At 41.9% G+C, this 20,374-nt stretch overlaps 1 protein-coding gene across 6 annotated transcripts in view; it reads left to right on the top strand.

Annotated features, from left to right (window-relative positions):
• The window catches only part of COL4A6 (collagen type IV alpha 6 chain), a 110,293-nt gene that overhangs the window by 82,401 nt on the left and 7,518 nt on the right, over positions 1-20,374 (top strand). For 3 of the 6 annotated variants that reach the window (XM_041485269.1, XM_041485272.1, XM_041485274.1), the window contains 24 exons: positions 304-363; positions 832-876; positions 1,447-1,500; positions 2,807-2,876; positions 3,592-3,702; positions 4,512-4,661; positions 6,013-6,117; positions 6,949-7,109; positions 8,101-8,280; positions 8,860-9,043; positions 10,901-10,972; positions 11,369-11,476; positions 12,219-12,440; positions 12,678-12,839; positions 13,811-13,819; positions 14,785-14,955; positions 15,607-15,750; positions 15,981-16,106; positions 16,416-16,597; positions 16,869-16,932; positions 17,411-17,485; positions 17,840-17,947; positions 18,673-18,780; positions 19,123-19,194. In XM_041485269.1, the coding sequence (XP_041341203.1) occupies positions 304-363; positions 832-876; positions 1,447-1,500; positions 2,807-2,876; positions 3,592-3,702; positions 4,512-4,661; positions 6,013-6,117; positions 6,949-7,109; positions 8,101-8,280; positions 8,860-9,043; positions 10,901-10,972; positions 11,369-11,476; positions 12,219-12,440; positions 12,678-12,839; positions 13,811-13,819; positions 14,785-14,955; positions 15,607-15,750; positions 15,981-16,106; positions 16,416-16,597; positions 16,869-16,932; positions 17,411-17,485; positions 17,840-17,947; positions 18,673-18,780; positions 19,123-19,194 (2,743 nt within the window). Of the gene's footprint in view, positions 1-303; positions 364-831; positions 877-943; positions 1,269-1,446; positions 1,501-2,806; positions 2,877-3,591; positions 3,703-4,511; positions 4,662-6,012; positions 6,118-6,948; positions 7,110-8,100; positions 8,281-8,859; positions 9,044-10,900; positions 10,973-11,368; positions 11,477-12,218; positions 12,441-12,677; positions 12,840-13,810; positions 13,820-14,784; positions 14,956-15,606; positions 15,751-15,980; positions 16,107-16,415; positions 16,598-16,868; positions 16,933-17,410; positions 17,486-17,839; positions 17,948-18,672; positions 18,781-19,122; positions 19,195-20,374 lie in introns of those variants that run through there. The other 3 variants (XM_041485270.1, XM_041485273.1, XM_041485275.1) reach the window with 3 other exon arrangements.

Below are 20,374 nucleotides of genomic sequence, written 5' to 3'. Positions count from 1 at the left end.
ACAGAGTAGCATTGGCAGATCTTTGCTGTCTGTAACATGGGGTTGCTACTGAAATATATGCCATGGTTTAAATGGATGGGAGTCTTGGGGAATAAAGCAGGTACTGTACTGCACATACTGCCAAGTCTGATTGACAGGAGCTTTTCTTTCTGGGACAAAGTAGTCCCAGCAGAAACAGTCAGCTCCCTTCGTCTCGCTATTGTATGTTTGTGTAAATAAATTGGTTTGTGTTCCCTTTACTTAGGGATGTGCTGTTCAATTCCAAACAGATCACGGAGATTTAATGTTGACATTTTTTCTCAGGGCTTTGGAGGTGTTGGAGAAAAAGGAGAAAAAGGTGTGCCTGGCTTACCAGGTGGAAGGGTAGGTAACTCCACCAAGTCTTTAAATGCCTGTTCTCAAAGACATGAAGTGGGCCTTTCATCAACAGACTCATTCCCTGCCATGATGTTCTCCTATGCAACAGGAAGACCAAGACATTCTGTTCTGTGTGTGCAGAATAAACTGTCTGATAGAAAATCTTCACCACACTAAAATTTATTGGTTTTGTGATTACAAAGTAACACCTAAGTTCCAAGTAAGTTGAGACACCATGACTTCCTTAACTTGAACTGCCAATTAGAAAAACAGTAGTTAAATTACATAAGCCTGCTTTTATCAGTTATTTTGTTAAATTCTTTACATTGTTATTGTTAATAATTGAGGGATAAGAAAGGCAGTGATAGCTTCTCCTTTTGAAAATTTTAACTTCTAATTCTTTGATGAGGTGATGTTTGAAGCCTGATCACGCTAGGGTGAAGCCTCTAAAAGTTAATATCTTTGCTGTTCTAGGGTCTTTTGGGACTGGATGGATCAGAAGGAATTCCAGGGAGAAAGGTGAAATTTATTCTATTTTTTGCTGTTCTTAAGAGTTATAGAAGCCCTCTAACTGCTTAAGATCTACAAACTTCCTTATATTGTGGCTTCAAGTTCTCTGATGGATGAATATACCTGTCTTATTGAAATAGTTAGGCTAAGTAGAAAGTACAAAGTCAGTAGATCCTGCATCTCCCAATGTTTTGGTGCCAATAATTTTTTAGAAGGGGAAAACAGTGGGGGGAAAAATGTGTGGGACAAGGAAAAGAACGTTTTAGACTCTTCATTTTGCAAGCATTTCTACAGTTCTGTGAGAGCTCCTAGGTGTTCTCCTGACTTGCACACCTTCAGCCTGCTCACAAGTTCTCACCATCTTCACAGCACAATGAGGCCTGAAGGAGCTCTGGTATTTTGTGAGTGCTGAGAAATTGATGCCATCAGTTTTCTCTGTCTTTAATTCTTCTTCAAATGCTTGGTGGGACAAAGAATTTGGTTTGTGGTTTGAGTCCGGGCTCTGCAGATGTCTCAGCTGAAAAATAATGCCACTTACTGTCTCACTGTATATCATTGTTCCCTTGTGGCATTTTGCAGGGCCATCCAGGTGTTCCAGGCTATCCAGGACTGGATGGAGTCGAAGGCATGAAGGTAACTTCTCACTAAAGCATTGTTTTTTAAAAGGTATTTGCATGAATAAATAACTATCATTGCTCCAATCAAACCTCCTGTTTGCCCCTATTTTAATGTCATTTTCAGTATGTTTCAGTTCCTCATTCATTTTATTGTTAAGCACAAAAATGAGTTGTTGCTGAGCCATGAACACTCAGGTATTTTAATAATTTTTTCAATGTTAATCATTGAACTTCATGACTTAGAATTCTAGGTGTAGCCTTTCTGGTCTCCTTTATCCTTACAGCAGTGCCATATTTATTGGACCGTTGAGGCAAGATTAGGTGGAAGTAAGTCAATGTTAAGATAGTTGCCAAGGCTATCTGAAGTCTTGGATCACAGATCTGCAAGTATGGACAAGCTTGAGAACGTGCTCAATTTCTTGTACTAAATATAGGTGATGCATAGCAGACATTTTATGGGTATCTTACAATTTGGGCAGTCAGAGAGCTTGAAACTGCCTGGAAAATTATTAGCTAGTAGTTTGCTGTGAAAACACTGATCTGCCAGCAAGATTGCAGACTTGTAAAATGCAAGTATTGAAGGGATGTTTTGTGCAGAGTACATGGAAGAAGTAGTATTAGATGTTTCTGTACAGAGAAATATTACTGGAAGAAGCAATGAAGTGTGCACTGCCTTGGCTCACTGGTTGGTGATTGGCTCACTGATAAATATGATGACAATTTGGATGACAGTCAAATTTTGTGCTTGTGATTTCAAATAGGATACTCTTTGAGAGTGTCAGTGAGAGGAAGGAATGACACTGCAGTTTGTCACAACTTGCCTGTTCTACCTGGATGATCTTATGAAGCAATCAATTTTTCTGTAAGCTTCTATTATTGAAATTCAGTATAGCAAGACAACAGATAGCTGCAGTGATGAAAGCTTTCAAAAATGAGATAGCTCATAGCAGCTTTCACCACAAAGTGAACAGATATTATCTACCTGATATTGGTCAGTGTGCTGACATAACTGCTCTCCAGTACACGTTGTATATACATGTCTGTGCTTCCTACTGAGGTAATTGGAGACATTCAGAGGATGGCTGGACAGAAGCAGCCATCTTATCTGAAGCAGCATCAGTTTCATCAGACAGGAACGATGTAAGTCATGACAGCAGATGATTATGAATAGCAGAACAAAGTGAATTCTTCAGCAAGACAAAGAATGATAGTTACTCAGTGAATGGCTGCAGACGTTGGTACCATAATACAGTCTGCTTCCTGACAAGCAGCCTCCTCTCCATCACCCATCTGAGTGTGGTACCAATCTGTTTTCTTTACAGGGTGAATTAGGTGACATTGGTCCCCCAGGTCCGCCTGTCGTTATTGACAGGGAAGGTGTAGTCATTTCAGGTACAAATTTCCATTTCTTTTGAAACTCATTTAAAGCACTTTTTCTGATCCAACTTTCTTTCTTACTGTATTTTAACACTTTCCCACTTTGTATATTGGGTCTAATCCATCCTTTGTTATTTTTTATTTCTGTATTGTTTGGCTACACATATATTTAGTTCTTTGTCTATAACTTCAGAATTTAAAGAAAGCCATTCAAATGATGTGTCTCAAGGCAGAATGAAATGTCTTGCCTGGGAGGCAGACTGTGTGTGAGCACAGGCAAGTGCTGTGTCTGCTCTGTAGGCCCACTTCCATCTGTCTCCAGTGTACTAAGGAAAAATGGCTTCCTGGTGCTGCATGGTAAAGGGTGCTCTAAATGTCATTCTGCTGTTATTTGTTGTCCAATGAGGTGAGAATATTGTTGAGGAAAATTAGCTTAATTAATGCCACAGCTGATTGAGGCCTGCATGGGAACAGTCTCTGAAGCCATAAAGGTAAGGGGACAAATTGCTTGGTCTCTCCTATTCTTTCTCCTTCAGTCAAGTTTGAAACAACTTCTGTAACAGCTCAGGAGGATTTTTCCCAATATTATTAACTTTGACTAACAGACTTCCTGCTCACAGCTTGGCAGCCTTTGCTGTCTGAGAGATCAGTGGCCACTACAGTAATTGAACAGTATTTCAGCAGAAATTCTGATGAGATTTTCTTCCTTGTTTTCCTCTTTCTCTAACAGGTGCCCCAGGTGACCCTGGAAACCCAGGACTACCTGGTCCTCCAGGAGATGAAGGGATTGTTGGTTTGCCGGGCCTTCCAGGGGCTCCAGGGTTTCCAGGCCTGGACAGAGGTAAAGCAGCTGGGACAGTGCTCTTGGCAGGCTGTTTGCTCTGGGTTTTGTGGAGGAGTTTCTGGGTAGTGGCCTGGAGATGGTGGAGATATTGGAACAAGCCTCTCCCTGCTCCTTCAGCTGGCTGATTTGCAGGCTGCTGTATGAGAAATAGGGGGCAGGGATGGCACATAGGGAAGCCAATTGTGTTGACTTGCATGGGAGCAGAATTGGTGCCACAATTATTACAGCCCAGTCTTCACATGTGAATATTTGGTGTGGCAGTGTACACAGGAGGCTGTGGTTTGATTTCCATTTTGAATGTGCTGATTGGAAGAACTTTTCCTACCTTTTAAATTATAATGAATGTATTTGAAATTTTTTAATCACTCTTTGTATTTGCAATAAAGAGCTAAGAGATTGGCTTCATAAACTGGGTGTGCAACCCATTTGTCCCATCCAAGATCTCACTGAAAAGTTTTTGTTTCACTTGAATGTCATCTGGGAAATTCTGGCCTGCAGTAATCTTTTCAGAGATTTGGAACTGCAAAGAAAATCAGAAAATAAACCCCCTTCAATGCTACATAGTTAATTGTCTGATTGCTCATAGGGACTTAAACAGTGCTGTGAAGTATTTTGGGTCACCAAAGGAGTGCGTAAATGGGAGCCAGTTGGTCCCTCCAATTAGTACTTTTTCCTTGGTGTAAAATTATGAATTGATCTGTCCTAACATGATTGCAGTTCAGAGTACAATGGTAATTATCTTAACATTAAAAATACTTCAGTGTGTTTGCTGCTGGAGGGCTGCTCATTGTGTCATTGTTGTCTAGATGGAATGGGCCCTGGAGGGTCTCCAGGTATTCCAGGAGTGAAGGGTGAAGCTGGAGAACCAGGAAGAGCAACAATTGGAATACCAGGCCCTCCCGGCAGAGGTGGTTTGCCAGGTCTGCCAGGAGCACCAGGATTGCCTGGTTCACCACGTATGTAGAAGCTTTACATCTATTTTTGTATTAGGTTCAGACTGAAATAGGATAAATAATCATTTATATATTTAGTTCTTTGCCAGCAAGGATTATTCATCTGTAAATTGTAAATGTTTGACTGACACCTCATTGTGATTGTAGCTCACAAACTTATACATATGAGTTGACACTCCTATAAAGTAAGACAATAGACCTAATTATTGTTGAACGTGGTAGCCTGAGAGACTGAAGCATGAAGTTGTGTAGACACAATTTATGACACCAAGGGCTTTGAAGGTCTAGGCTAGTCTCTGTTTGGCTTAGGTAAAGAATAGACCTTGACCCTTATGACCACCTGAGGTAAATGTCTGTCTTGTGAGCAGGTAGTTTGGGTGCCAGGGTCAGATAGGATGCCTGAAGATATGGTTTCCAGACCTAAGGAAATATGATTTTGTTTTTACATGTTTATTTGCATGGATGTCTGTATTAAATTAGTTGTGCATTGTTTTGTTTTCCTCAGAAACTGAGTATTACAGGATCAGGGTTGAGTTAAAAAACCGTTTTACCATCCTGCCTTAAGCTGGTTTTTTTTTGAGAGCCAACCCTTCAGAACAGGGGACACTCCAGTGATGGAGCCAGTGAGCATGGTCTGATAAACTGGTTTTCTGTGGAGAAGAAATAAGTGTTCTCTTAACTTTTTGCTAGTCAAATCTGGCTCACTTTTCTGCAGAGTCTGTAGAGCTCCTGTGCCTGTGTTTAGCTGATGGCTGCAGTTTGTCTCCATGGAGCATCAGACTCTGCTGGTCAGCACTCCATCTTACTGTTGTCACGGAGGGGAGGGGTTTGCAGACAGTGTAATTTTAGATTATGTTTGATTGCTTTCTGCTGCTGTTTCCATCAGCTTATGTTTCATTCCATTCAGCATATAAAGAGATGTACACAACAATCCTGTGGTCATGAAGTGAGGGACAGGGAAAGTCCCCTTAACCCTTTTGCCCTTTAGTGTCTTTCCTGAGCTGCAACCACTGAATGAAAGTCATTTGCCATTCTTTACGCTACCTGTCCACAGTTTGGTGAGTTATTTGGTCAGCTGGTAAATCTGTGAAAAAGTGCAGTGGCAGAGTAAAGGAATGAAACTCTGTTGGATCCACACTGTGAGAATTTTGCTTTTCTGTATGAAGAGCTAGAAGCAAATGTGGCAGAGAGCTGCAGAACTACTATGGGTGGTACCAACCAAGATCCATCTCCTTGTGTTATGTCCACAGTTGCAGTTTTGTCTGGTGCCAGTTGCATCACTGATTTTGTTAGTCAGTAATGAGCTGGAGATCAGCCTTCTCATGGCTTTTCCTTGCCTTCTTTCTGCATATAGGCCCTTCATTCTCCCCAGGGATAATCCTGAGTGGAAGGACTGGGGCCCCGGGGGAGCCTGGGCAAAGAGGGCTGCCAGGAGCTTTGGGTCCAAAGGGCTACAAAGGTAATTGACTCTTGTTTTCAGCTGTCATTGAAAGATGTTTACATGTGGTTAATATCCTAAGGGATGAGTTGTAAGTGTCTTTATGACAAATCACAGGAGGGGTTGAAGGAGCCAACAGCCTTTGCAATTTAGAGAGAGTTGTACCCAGCACTGTTAGTAAAATCCTATTTCTTCTTATTCTTCTCAGGCAAATAAGCTGATAAACATATCATACACAGAAAATTGCCTAAGTAAGTTATACTTTAAAGCCATGAGACTTAGAAATAAAATCTTATTCACTGCTTTTTACAATAGAGGCTGTAAATGACAGAAAAACTTAATTTTATTCTCCCCTGTGCTAAAAGTCTTGAGAATTTGGGTCTTAGCATGTGACAGAACCAGCATCAAAAGCCATGATGACACAGATATCACTGTGCTTGGCGATTGTTTGGGTCCGTGACCAGTAACAATTCAGGGGGTCATTGTAACCTACTGTGAGGGGGAGTATGTTTTCTCTGATAACTATCTCTCAAAAAATGCACAAGACCTCCCTAAATCTCCCCTAAACCCATCTGTTTAGAAAAGTTTAATCCCTTGGGAAGAGGTCTAGAAGTGCTGAGGTTCATGCCACACATGGTTATTTGGTGATGGGCATTGCATGGAAATTAAACTGGAGAAAACCTGGGCTCCACTTGCTTGGCACTCACATCACCTGAGCAGAGGAGGCATCAAATCAAATCATATGAGAATGGCTTTGTCTTAATTGAATAAAATGCTGCTTTTGGAGCTCTTGCAACTGAAAAGGGTCTTTATCCATATGAAACTCATTTTGGAGTGTTGACTATTTTCCAGGAGAGGCAGGTGATTGTGCTTGTGATGGAGGAATTACAAGAGCTGGCCTAAAAGGCATCTCAGGTCCGCCAGGTCCATCAGGAATCCCTGGTGTTCCTGGTGCCAAGGGCACTGGTGGGGACCCAGGCTCTGTGGGAGCACCAGGACTGCGAGGCCCTCCGGTAAGGCAGCAGGAGTTTGTGCTGGTTATTCTGAATTGTGGCCACGTGTGATTGCTGGTCTTGAATGTAATGAAAGAACACATTTTTCATAGTTGCTTCTATTTGTTTGGATTTAAAAAAAAAAAAAAAAAAAAAAAAAAAAGGCAACCCAGAAACTGATCTGTGTAAAGAAACTGAAAGTAGAGATACTATCAGCTGTAAAAATGGGAGAACAAATGGTTCTTAAATGGGAGAACAAATGGTTCTTAAATTCTTAAATTCTGGGAGCTGCACATTCATCAGTCAAGGGAAAAGCAGTAAGAATTATTCATCCCAGGACTTCTTGGAAGTAGTCATACATGGATTAGACCCAGGGCTCTTCCTAACTGAGGGCTGGCTGGGGAAGCCAGTACATTTGCATGGAGAGAAGATCTGAAAAATCAAACAGGGAGATCTTTCCACATCATTGCTCATAGCTATAAAAACTGTGCACCACAGATGGAGTCTGCTTCCTAGCTGCTGTATGCTAAATACATGAATGAGAGTTGAGCTCTGGTTTTTATCAAACAGCGACCATAACAAATAGGATTTTCCAAAGTGCTGAGCATTGCTCATTGCAAGTATTTACTTTTGAAAATTGTAGTCCATAAAGATACAAGTCATTTGTCTTCAGAGGATCTTTATCAGTGTCAGTAAGTGCAGCACACCAAGCAATAGGGAAGAAGATTCATTACTTGGGTCTCATCATATCATGAGTGATGTAATGTTCCCAGATGCCATGCAAGATTGCTGTCACTGTTACCAAAGTTTGGCTTGCCACTGTGGAGCTGTAGTGACAGTAGAAACAGCTGAAAACAAACAAACCCCTTTCCCCTCCCAAGTTAATGTATACAATAGGAAACTCTCTGGAGATTCTTTCTGATCTGGTCATTGTGTCCTGTCCTTGTATGACATTTTTAAGAAGCAAAGCCTTTTCTCTGCACGTTCCTTTTCTTTATCTATTGGTCTGTAGGCTTCAGCTGGTCAGCAAGGACTTCCAGGCCTTAAGGGAGAAAAAGGGGACCCATTCTATGCAACAGTCAAAGGTGCTCGTGGGGACCGTGGTGTGACAGCACCCAGAGGACCTTCAGGCATCCCAGGAACTCCGGGCAGGGATGGACTTCCAGGCTTGCCAGGCCCACCAGGCCCTCCAGTAAGTTCAGAGTAACTTAGCAGCAGTGCTTCAGAACTGGAATAAGGAGCAGAGCGAGCAGCCAGGCCTGGCAAACTAGTCCTGATTAGCCCTGTGGTAAATCTTCAAATACATAAAAAGCTCACAGTCCCTGAGCACAAATTCATCTTGGTCAGGATTAATAATTGGCATTCCTAATGCCTGTATCAAAAGATAAACTTCAGTAGACCCTAATGCTGTTCTATGTTGAGTCCTAAAAGACAAAAGGCACTGTAGGCATAATTATGAGTGAAATCTTGAAATAAAAGAAAAATCACACCAGAATCTTATAAATTAAAAAGAAAGTAAATATCTTTCAGAATCTGTAGTATTTGCATTTTGGCAAATACAAGAGAAAATATTCTTTGTAATAGTCACAAAGTTTTGCTGCATTTTAAAACAAAGATGGATAATATACAGTGGTTTTTATATATCTTTTCAGGCTCACCTGAACCTTGCACAGAACCAGTCAAACCCTTACACACTTTTTAATATTATAGTGGTGGATATTCTTTCTGCATCCCTTTGACTTTCAGCTGTTATTGTCTTTGCTGTGCACAGGGTGATGGAGGGCTGGGTTTCCCAGGTGAAAAGGGTCTGCCAGGACTACCTGGCTCCAAGGGCCATCAAGGACAACCTGGCTCTCCTGGCGTTGGATACCCAGGCCCTAGTGGAGTTCGTGGACCACCAGGTGACAGTGGAATAGATGGGTTGCCAGGACAAGCAGGTCTCCCAGGCCCTCCAGGTAGGTATTGCTGGGTCTGCTCTTACTTTAAAAAGGGTGCAAGTGAAATGGTACTCAATTTACTGCTGTGCCTGTGGCCAGGCCAGAAGATTGCATTAGGCTAAAGACTGCTCTTCAAATTAATGGAAACTTGTTTGTGGGCTCACCAGGCCTCACACAGCAGTCACAGATTTTTCAAGTGTTCATGTTCAGGAGGACACAGATAATAATCAATAAATACTCAAGCAGTGCTGAAATACTAAGAGTATTAGATGGACATAGTCCATCTAATAGTAATAGTCAGGCTCTCCCTGACTATTGCTGGAGAGCCATTTTACACCAAAGTTAGTTAGGAAGAGTGATAAAATGAGGTTTTTGAAAACACCTAAATCATTGTCCAAATAAAAATAGTAATTCACTGATATCTGAGGTGTCTGATTCAGTTTTCAGAACTATTGCTATTATTGAAATAAGAGCTCCAGATTTTTTTTTTAAAAGAAAGGGTAATACATTGTATGAATGAACAGGTGTTGATGAATAAGAGGTTGTCAAGACAGTCAAGACTTGTGCAACCAGCTCTGGGCTCTGTTTGCTTCCTGAGGTACTACAGTTTGGCTCAGTTGGTGTGTCATTATATGCTCCTAAAGCATACCATAATGACAAGTGATAAAGTAAATATGGGTTTGATAATACTTCATATATGGTGTTTTATGCTCATTCTTAAAATGAGTTACATGGAAATTCATGTCTAAACATTTATGGAAAATGTTTTCATTACAAAATGACTGCAGAAAGCTGGTCCCAGTGTCTTGATTCCATGTCAACCATTTAAATATAACTTAAGGTAAACAGTATTTTTTCTTTGTCACTGCTGATTTTCAGTGTATTTTACATGCTGTGTATGCTTGGGCTGCTAGGTTTGTAATTCTGTCTGTTTCAATAAAGCAGAGCCAGTAATGTATTTGCAGTCATAGATTCTGGCATAGATTCTGGACTGATAAAGTGATGCTCTGAGCTCAAAACCCTTGGTGGCATGATCTCAGACCCAGAGGGAGGTGAGAGCAAGGCCAGGGCAGCACCAGGAGGTTCCCACATGTGCTGGGTGGGGATAGTACCTCACACCGGTGTCATGCTGCCTTGTTGTTATGGGAGGAGATGTCCATTGTATCGATGTAGCATTAATGTCCCCCAGGGATAGTCTGCATCAGCTTTTTTTCCAATTCAAGTCACATACTAAATACTAAAAGCTTTACTAATGTACTAGTTGTGAAAGCTTACATGTTTGTTCAGTAAATTTTCTCCTACAGAATCTGCTAAATTAAAGTTGCATTGTGAGATAAGTAAAATGCTCTGTACATGATGTGAACTCCATTTATTCTGCAGAGCACATCACAAGCCAGCTTATTATGAGTGCTACATGAAGCTTTGGGAACAATGAACAGTCCTTTGTGTAGGGGAGTATTTATAGTCAGAATATGTGGGAAAGTGAGTAAGTCATTAGCCAGTTCAGTTTGCACCTGCATAGAGATGTGTAAGAAAACTTCTGAGTGCACCTTTCCTCCCATAATGGGAAATAATTTGCATACATTAAAATACATAACATCCTTTGATGTAGTAAATTTTATCTAATATTGAAGAAATGTGTGTGGGTAGAAGAAATAATCATTCCTTATTTGTCCAGATTGAAAGGCCTTATTGTGAAAATGGTAAAAAACATTTAAAGAGTCTGTGACTTTGTACTAGTTTGAAAGCAAACCAGTGAGAGGACCCAAGTCAGAACTGCAATTTAATAAGAAAATTAAGATAAAGGCAATAATGCAGTATCACTGGCTTAAACTGGCAGAGTCAGGCTACAACCTCAGTGTTTCTTTTTTGTAGGTGTCACCTTGCCCTGCATAGTTCCTGGAGCTTATGGGCCCCCAGGGACTCCCGGCTTTCCAGGACTGCCAGGTAGGGACACGAGATGATGTAATGCACTGACTGACTGCCAGACAGCACTTGTCAAAGAACATAATACCTCCCAATTAATCCTCTTCCAAGTGATAGTTATTCCAGAGGGCTAACTGGCAGAACAATGTCCTTTTTTTCCCCAGAGTGACTAGGCCTGAATCCCATGGAGGATCATATTAACTGCAATTTTTAGCCTCATGTAGCCTTGAACCATCTTCTGCTTCTTCTGTGTTTATGTAGGCCATGAACAGCCATAGCTTTGAGACTATATTTAGCTTAAATTGTGTATCCAGCACCAGCTTTGCAGAAAAGATTTGATCCTGTTTTCCTGTGCTGTGTTTTTGTCTTCTGCTATTTGTTTGTTGATATTATTAATTAATCTGTTTTTACCCTTAGGTCCCAAAGGCAGCAAAGGCTTTTCTGGCATTCCAGGCCAACCTGGCTTACATGGGTCTAAAGGACAGCCAGGGTCTCCAGGAATAATAGGCTTGCAAGGGGAACCTGGTAAGGGGGAAGTTGCTGGAGGTCTTCATATTGTCTGATCAGAGTGTGCAGTGCTTTATCAAAAGAGTTATCTGACCTTCCTGGCCACTTCTGCCTCACACATTCATAATGCTCCATTGAGTGTTCCATTGTGCTCCTTACAAATGCAAGCAAGTGATTGCAGCTTGGGAGGAAACAAAGGAAATATTCAGGATGTTTATCACCTGCCTGTAACACTGTATCACTGCTGGGACGAAAGAGAACAGTCAAGAGTTTGTTTCTTGTCACGTACTTTGTTCCAGTTTAGGTTAGCCACTAATTTAGTGTAACATTTATTTTATTTTAAGCCCCCTGGTACTCTGGTAAAGGCACTCTGCACACAGTATTTGGACTCATTTTAGCCATAGGAATTTCTGATGGTTGTGTAAAGAAAGACCAAGAAGCAAAGGTGGTGAGGGTTAGGAGTTTTGTCCTTTTGCTTGACCTACCATCTAGCAACACCAAGCTTGGAATGCTTTATATAGCTGCAGCTACACACTTCTACAGTATTCTTTTATTGAAAAAAAAAAAAGCCAACAACTTTCAACAACTTCATCTTTCTATCATCAATTATTGTTTCTAATTCAGTACTGAAATATTTTGCAACTTTTCAAGCAACTTTTTCTCTAATGGAAATTTTTTTAATGTATGTTTTATTTGAGATGCTATTGGAAGCAGTATTCTGTACTTCTGTTGGGTGACTTTTATGGATCTTCTCTTCAAGGCTTCCCTGGACCTCGAGGAGAGCAAGGCTCACAGGGACTTCCAGGACTGGATGGAACAGATGGTTTGCCTGGGAAAATGGGTGCTCCAGGCTTAGCTGGAATAAAAGGAGCTCTTGGAGATGTATTTGGTGCTGAGAGTGGAACTGTGGGAGAGCGTGGCCGACCTGGACTTCCAGGTGATAAAGGGCTTACAGGTGATATTGGATTTCCAGGACCAAAAGGTAAGCACTGATACTGCTTGTATCTGGGAGTATCAAACTGTTTTTCTTCCAAATACCCTTCCTCTTTCCAATCACTTTAGGATAATGCAATTCCTCTGAGCTGCTCATAGGTGGTGATTTGCTGGTTTTCTGTTAGAATCTAATGCAACTCAAAGGCTTTTATTAAAACTCACTTTTTGATTAAAAGTGTGAATTTTGCTTGATTTGTTCTGTAACCTCCCATCTCTCTGTTTCCAGGGCTGGATGGAAGACCAGGCCTTCTGGGTGTTAAAGGTGAACAGGGTAATCCAGGATACTCAGGAGTCCCTGGATTGCGGGGTCCTCCTGGCCCTGGAGGTCCTTTTGGCATTAAAGGAAAACCAGGACCCTTGGGGTCAGCTGGCCTTGCAGGAGCACCAGGTATGTGGTGTTTTCAAATGAAGACAAGTAGCTGAGCTGAGCTCTGTGCTGTTGAAGTGTGGGAGAGGTTTGGCATTGCTCAGAGTGAGCTCCTACCTCTGGTTAGGGGTAGCAGTGCAGAATTTGAGCCTTTTGACTCTGCTGGGCAATTCCTGCTGGGAAATGTTACCCCAATACTGTAGCAAGTACAGCAGAAAGATAGAAGAAAGCATCTTAAATGTCATGATGCTTTTTATATCTTTGCTCTTACATGTTGGCTGCATCATTGACTAATCTTCATTTCCCATTTTCATGACAATTAATTCCTACTGTGTGCGGTTGCTTGAAATGTGATTTTGATTGAAAAATTTTTGACTTTCTCAGGACGAGCATTTGTCTTCTCTGTCTTTCTCTTTGCTGGAGCAGAAGAGAGCTTTATTTTCCTTCATTTCAGAGAAAAAAAACCCCACCACTAGAGTATAGTGGTATCTTTAAAGCTGCACTGACTGAAGTGTTTCATAACAGTATATGAAAGACTTGAGAACCAAGCAGAGAGAGACCTGGGCATTGGTAGATGATGGTCTGGGACATAAAAGTGCTCTTCTGACATGTAGAATGACATGAAGCACAGTGGCAACAAATGAATGAAAGCAGTAATATCACTAGACATGAAAATTATGGAGTTTTAAATTTTTTTAAATTTTAATATTAGCATTCCTTCTGTATCTCTGTTGTTTCACATTTATGGTCTGTATGCCATATTTGACTTTTCTTCATCTGTTTTTAAAAACCTCCCATTGCTAGGATGATAAACTCCAAATAACTAAGTTTTTTTGCAGCGGTTGTCTCCCTGAATCATTGATTTCTTTTGTAGTCTTGGTCTTTCTGTTTTCATATTTTGTCTGTTTTTTCCTTCACCATGTTTCTATTCCATTTATCATCAACTCTCCATTTCTGATGTCACACTCTTTGGTTATGGGTTCTTCACATAGGCTGTCAAGGTGAGAAAATGCAGTGTAGCATAAAAGCTCATGGACTAACAACCCAGCTTTTAATGCTACAAGAATTGCATTGACCATAGGTGATACCTCTTATCATTGCTAATCAAAGCAGAAGGCAAGAACCATTGTAATGAGAATGCTCAGACAGCAACAAAGTCTCAAGCCTATAAGGAAATTATTAATATGCAGAGATTTTAAGTGTGTTTGTTTTCTTTGTCTTCTTAAATAAGGCAGCTCTTTCATCTGCTTTAAAAAATGCTGGGTTGTCGCACAAAGCCCTGAGTGTAACAGAGCTCAAATATTGACTGCAACTGCAGCAAATGTAATTCTTCAGAAGCCACCTGAGTTTTCCTTCTCTTCATTCCTTCGGATCTGAGCATTCTGTTTTCAGTGGTTTGAGCCTTTGTTTAAAATTGTAAACCATTACAAAGCTTCAGCTAGAAACATTTAGAGGCAAAATAGTGCATACGGTATTGGTTTTGTGAGAGCACAATCAGCGTGTTCCTGTAGTGAGCAACTGGCTCTTGAGAAGCACAGCTCAGCTCCCAAGGTGACAAAAGAGCTTGTGAAGATAAGCCTGTCTAGGTGATTGATCTCTGGTTCACCCAGATGATGGGGAAGGGAGCAGAAGCTGGCATTAGTGATGCTCCCCATTCTGTCTTGGCTGCCTTGATGGTGAAGGTAAGACTGTGCATTGCAGGTCAGTGTCTGGTGGTCAGAATAAGGGGTTTCACTCTCGCCAGTTGTGTAGTGATGTAGGCAGTAACCCTCCTTGTAGGTATTTTATTATTAGATGACTAATGCTTCTGCAGTTCTAAGCTTTATGCCTTCTAGTAGGCTGCATGTGCCATAAGGTCCATTTGTCATTAAAATCAATGCTGTGTTTAAAGAGCTTGGGAAGCTGCCACAAAATGTCCTAGTTCTGTGCAATATCCTCAGTTGAGTTCTTTCTTGTATTGATTCAGGACCTCCTGGAGTCAAAGGTGTGGCTGGGGATGTAGGACCACAAGGCCCTGCTGGTATGAAAGGCTTCCCAGGTCTTGATGGTGCTCCAGGATCTCCTGGGGAAAGAGGATTCTTAGGGCCACCTGGGCCCTTTGGTCAAGATGGACATCCAGGTTTCTCTGGGCCAAAAGGTAAGTGTTACAGTCCTGAGATTGCCGTGCCCACAAAAAAATAACCTTGCTGGTACTGATTTTAGGCCAGACTTGCTGGAAGGGAATGAATCCCCAGCTAGTGTTGGGATGCATTTGTTTTGCTGCTGAGTTACAAGTTATGGATTTAGTTATCAATTATGTTGCTAAGGAAATCTATCTTGAAGATAGGTTCTTGTGGACAAAGGACTGTGTAAATCAAAATAGACAAGAAAATTGAAGAAATGAACAGTGAATGAAATTTATAGAAAGGAGGGAGAGAATCAAGCACAAATCAAATGGGAAGTAAAAATTTACAAACAGTGTGATCTTTAAGCACCAGTCCAGTAGTTGGTTACCTGGAGAATAATACAAAGCAATAGAGCTGTGGAACTGCATGTTCTCTTGCAAATTGATTGTGTTTGATCTTCACTGGAAGCTCTCAAAGGTGAACTGAGAAGTGCTGGTTGAAAGTATTGTGAGTGGAGACCTGTGACAGAAGTGACAGTGCTGTGCCTGTGCCATGTGCCTGTTTTAGTACCCAGATTTGGGTGATTGGCTGGACCCAGGCAGCCTCTCCCTGCCCCAGGGTAGGTGTGCAGTGCACCAGCAGACACTGATATTCCCTTTTTAATTCTCAACATTTCTGTGCAGGTGAGAAAGGCTCTTCTGGCCTGCTTGGTTTTCCTGGCATGCCAGGACTGCCTGGTGTCCCTGGAGTGAATGGGTTTAAAGGAGCTCCTGGCACAGCTGGAGGAAAAGGAAGTCCAGGAGTTGTGGGACTTCAAGGTCAAAAAGGTGAGAAACAGCTGAATGGCTTTTTGCTGTCTGCACAGAAGGACTTAGGAGAGAATTCTGAGATGTCTGTGTCTGGTATTATTCTTCTAAATATCGTAATCTTCTATTTTTCAATACTTTGGCCTGTTTACCAAAGAGTATTGATGAATATCCATCAGGAGACATGGAAGTTCTGTTTTTCTCTGCTAGATTATTTTACAAGAAGATTTCCTGACTTTTTATTTCTTCAGGTGACAGAGGTGATATAGGTCCACCAGGTCTTCCTGTTCTTGGGACTTTAGAACAGGCACTGCAAATCAAAGGAGACAAAGGAGATCCTGGATTAGCTGGACTTGGAGGATTCCCAGGACCTAGAGGTATTTCACAGCATTGCAGTTAGTTGCCAGTATCAGTTGTTCAGGATCTGGGCTTGTTATCAGTGGAGCATGGTCTGTCCTGTGGCAGTGCCTACAGTGTTACTGTTTTCTGTTCTGCCATTCCCATTCTAGCAAGACTTGCATATGGCAGTTCTGAATTTTGAGAAAACAGTTTTCTTTGGAGTTCTGTTCTGTAGATCTAATGCCATCCCTTCTTCTTTAGGGGAGTTGAGGGTAAGAGGTCAGCTGACTCAAATGAGCTGGATGTCTGTATTATTGAATGAAATTCCACTCTTCTGTATTATCCAGGTGATAAAGGAATCCCAGGAAGCCGTGGACAGCCTGGTCTCCCTGGTCCAGTTGGGTCACCAAGCAAAGAGAGAGGTCTCCATGGTGACCCAGGCTTCCCTGGTCCACCTGGACAACCTGGCCTGCCAGGACAGAAGGGTGCACACGGTATCATGGGATTTCCAGGAATGCCTGGAGAGAGGGTAAATACCTTCTTGAGTACTATCTTCTTCTCTGGGTGCTCTTTGGAAAACCCTGTGTTCTAACTGGTACTTCTGTAGCACAGCAGCAGAAGCTGGCAGGATTTTTCCTTACAAAACCTCCAGATTGTTTTTGTTTGGCTCATACCATTAAATGGCATTTTACATTGTATTTCTTCCTATACCTTTGTGTTCTGTTATTCCACATGACCCAAGCTTGGAACAGCAAGAAGAAAAAGCAAAGATTAATTGTGGTTGGGTTGGTTTCTTTCAGGGTTCAGATGGCACCACAGGAACACTTGGATTCCCAGGACCTGTTGGCCTTCCTGGTCCGAAGGGTAAAAAACCTTTCACAGTGTATATGGTATTTCATTATGCACAGTCCTAATGTTAATGACACGAAGGAATAAGCAGTGTTCTGGAAGTGTCCATTGCTCTCCAGTGACTGGCTCCAAGTACAAATCCCCTTGTAAGAGGCTTCATTCAGACAAGACCTATACCAATCCTAAATACTTTATGGTCCTCTGAAAGTTTGGCCACAGCACTGTGAAGCATGTTGGACAGTGCAAGAAGCCCCCTTTTCTCTCATCTCCTCGTGTCAAAAGTGCAGGATGTTGTGGAATTACCTGTAAATGTCTGTCTTGTGCATTTGTATGAATGGATTTGCATCCATTGATGGTTATAAGACTCCGTTGCATCATTTGCTATTGTCTTTGCACCATGAATTTGAAATATAGTAAGGTTTATTTTCTTAAACAAGCCCTGGAAACTGATGTCGACAGTCAATGGCAGAATGGCCTTTCCTTCCTTTTCCAGGTGAACAGGGAGAGTCTCTTGGTGTTCCTGGCACTGCTGGACCAAAAGGAGAGAGAGGAGACACAGGGTTTCCAGGTAAAGTAGGCCTTGGTTGCTCACTTCAAGAATACAAAATTCTCGAGGCTAAAGAGGTTGGCGTTGCCAAATGTGGGTATTTTTGTAATCCTGAAAGTGAGATTTGAGCAGTCTGCAATCCAGGTGGGCACAAATCTGGATGATGATGAACACATCTGAGACCAGCCCAGTTCTAATGCTGGGTTCCCTTCACTTCTTGAGGAATGAACTTGCACTGGCATTGGCACCCTGGGAATCCAGCCCAGGGCCCAGGTGATGGCTGAGCAAACACAAATGCTGCAACCTCAGCATACCATGCTTCTCACCCTCTTCATGCCTTCCTCCAGTTTGACTTCTATGTTTATATCCTTTTAGGAGAGAGAGGGAGAGAAGGACTCAAGGGTGAACCAGGCTATCCAGGAAACACTGGGGTGAATGGACCCAAAGGCAGCCCAGGAGATCTTGGCCAAGAAGGACCAGCAGGTACTGGACTGAGCACCTAAGTTCTGCAGCTCATGTTGTGACTATGACAACCTCACCTTGATGCTTCCTTGGCCCTGTTTGGCCTGTCTCAGCTGAGACTTAAACAAGAAGTTTGGCAAGAAAATGGGAATTTTCTTTGACAGTAGTGTAAGGTGTCACCTTGTCCTTCTGGTCAAATATGGTGAATCCTGCAATAGTCAAACCCAAAGGAATTCCATTAACAAATAGGAAATATCTCAGTTAGATACAAGCAGCAGCAGCTTCTTCACACCTCTTTAATTGTAACATTTTTGTCTGTTCCCTCTCTAGAGCCAAGCCTACCTAGACAAATGGCTACAAGTGTCTTTGGGTTGTAGGGTAATTAGCAGGTAGATTCCCAAATGGTTATCAAGATCAAAGCTTGGAGACCAGTGAAAGTTGTTATTGAAATGTTTTATTTGAAAAAACAATTTATTTAGTTATTTTTGTGTAAACTGTTCATGTGTTACTTAGTGGATGATGAAGAATGTCACTGCTATGATTTAAAAAATCAAAAATAGTTTGATAAATGCAATGCTAATGGTGGCATGAGGAGAGATTTGGATCTGATTTTGCTTTATATAAATAGTAGTTATTCACCTGTCTTATGAGGTAAGTGCAGGAACAGAAGCTGTAAGATGGAGCTGTGAGCTGCTTCAGCCTGGACATGATGTGTAGTACAGGAATATTCTTCTGCTTGCTTTTAGGAATCCCTGGAAATGCTGGGCTGAGAGGAGTCCCTGGCCCACCAGGACCCCCAGGACAGCCAGGATCTGTTGGATTCCCTGGAGCTCGTGGAACAGTGGGACCTAAAGGTAGATGTGCAGTCTGCACATGGAAGGAGGATTTGGGTCAGAAAAGCAGTGTTTTGGCCAAGTGCCTCGGGCAGGCAGCATGTGATGGGCCAGCTGTGCGTGGGAAAGGGCTCCCTCTTGGCAACCTTGTGCAGGCACCAGCTGCTAGGAATGAGCAGAGCAAGGGCTGGAAAGGGAGGGGCTTTCACTTGGTTTGAATCACTAATGGGTGTTCATGGAGGGTAAAACTGGAGGGAGCAGTGGGAAGAGTTTCTGTGAAGGACACTTGTGTGAAGGAAGACGTTACAGCTTTATGTACTGTGCTCCCCTGTGCTCACTTATGTGTTCCCAATGTCTCCTCAGGCTTTCATGGATTTCCAGGTTTAAATGGTCTGAATGGCTTGCCAGGCACAAAAGGGTCTCCTGGAACACCAGGTAAAGGAAATGTGATAGCTAGGGAAATATATAACTGATCCACCATGAGAGCACTGTTTCCCACAAAATTCCCCTATTTCACCCAGTTCTGGCTTTAATTATGACCAGAAGAAAAACCTCAGGATACTGAATATGCATTAACTAACTCTTCTTCAATGCCAGTAAGAACAGGATGCAGCCCGTGAAGAGGCTTTTCTGGTGATGGTTCTCCTTGAATTCCTGAAGGATTGTGTCACTTCTGGAAAACTAATAGAAAGAAATCATAAAACTCTTTCTAATGGATGTTTGATTTGAGCAGGGCAGCACCGAATGCTTGCTTTGAATTAGACTTAGAAATGAAATGTTTCTGTACTGCTTTTCAGAGCTCTCCATTATAAGGAGCTCAAGGAAGGCATCAATAAAATCAGAAACTGATTTCTTTGATTTGTTTCCAGATTCTGCTTTTAGGGAGCTTTTGCTGGACTTTTTCATATTTTGAATCATGTGAAATGGAATGCAGTTCTGTGTCACAAACAGGGTTTTAGTTGTTTAGTTACAGTCATGTTGTAAAGTAGCAGCTAAAATTTGTGGCAGCTGTTTTATGCATGAAAATGGATAGACTTCATGTGTACAACTCAAACAATACCTGTGTTTTCTGTTTAAAACATTATCAGAAGGCAATGATTTGCAGCATATAGATCCTCCACAATTTTCCTGAGAGAGCTGCTTTTAGTGTAAACTCTTGCCAGAGTGGTATTCTGAACATCTCCCTGCAGCTTTTCAGGGAGCCTCTGTCCTGCACCTCTTGTGCCTGTGTGCATTCTGCAGCAGTCTGTGCAAACTGAACTCCCTCCCTGTCTTGCAGTATGAAGCCCATGATGTTATTTAAAGACCAGAAGCTTGAGTCTGGTGTGTCCTAGTGAGAGACACAGCAGACAGGCTGGCAGCAGATCCTGTCACAGGACTGCTGTGTTCTCATTCTTGTGCAAGAGCTTGTGGGAAGACCAGAACAGTCATGTGCTTTTCTCTCAGCATCTCACAGATTGTTTAAATTCACTCTGCACAACCAGAGTAACATGTGAGGCACCAAATCACCAATTCCAGCTGCTCTACTGAAAACAGCACAGACAGTAGTAAATGGCTAGTTTTTAAATCACCACTCATTTTGTGTAATAATTTGACTGCTATTAGGCAATTTGAA

The sequence above is a fragment of the Pyrgilauda ruficollis genome, unplaced genomic scaffold (genome assembly GCF_017590135.1).
Source record: "Pyrgilauda ruficollis isolate IOZ18807 unplaced genomic scaffold, ASM1759013v1 scaffold7, whole genome shotgun sequence".
NCBI classification, from domain to species: Eukaryota; Metazoa; Chordata; class Aves; order Passeriformes; family Passeridae; genus Pyrgilauda; species Pyrgilauda ruficollis.
This window is presented reverse-complemented; position numbering and strand designations above follow the sequence as displayed.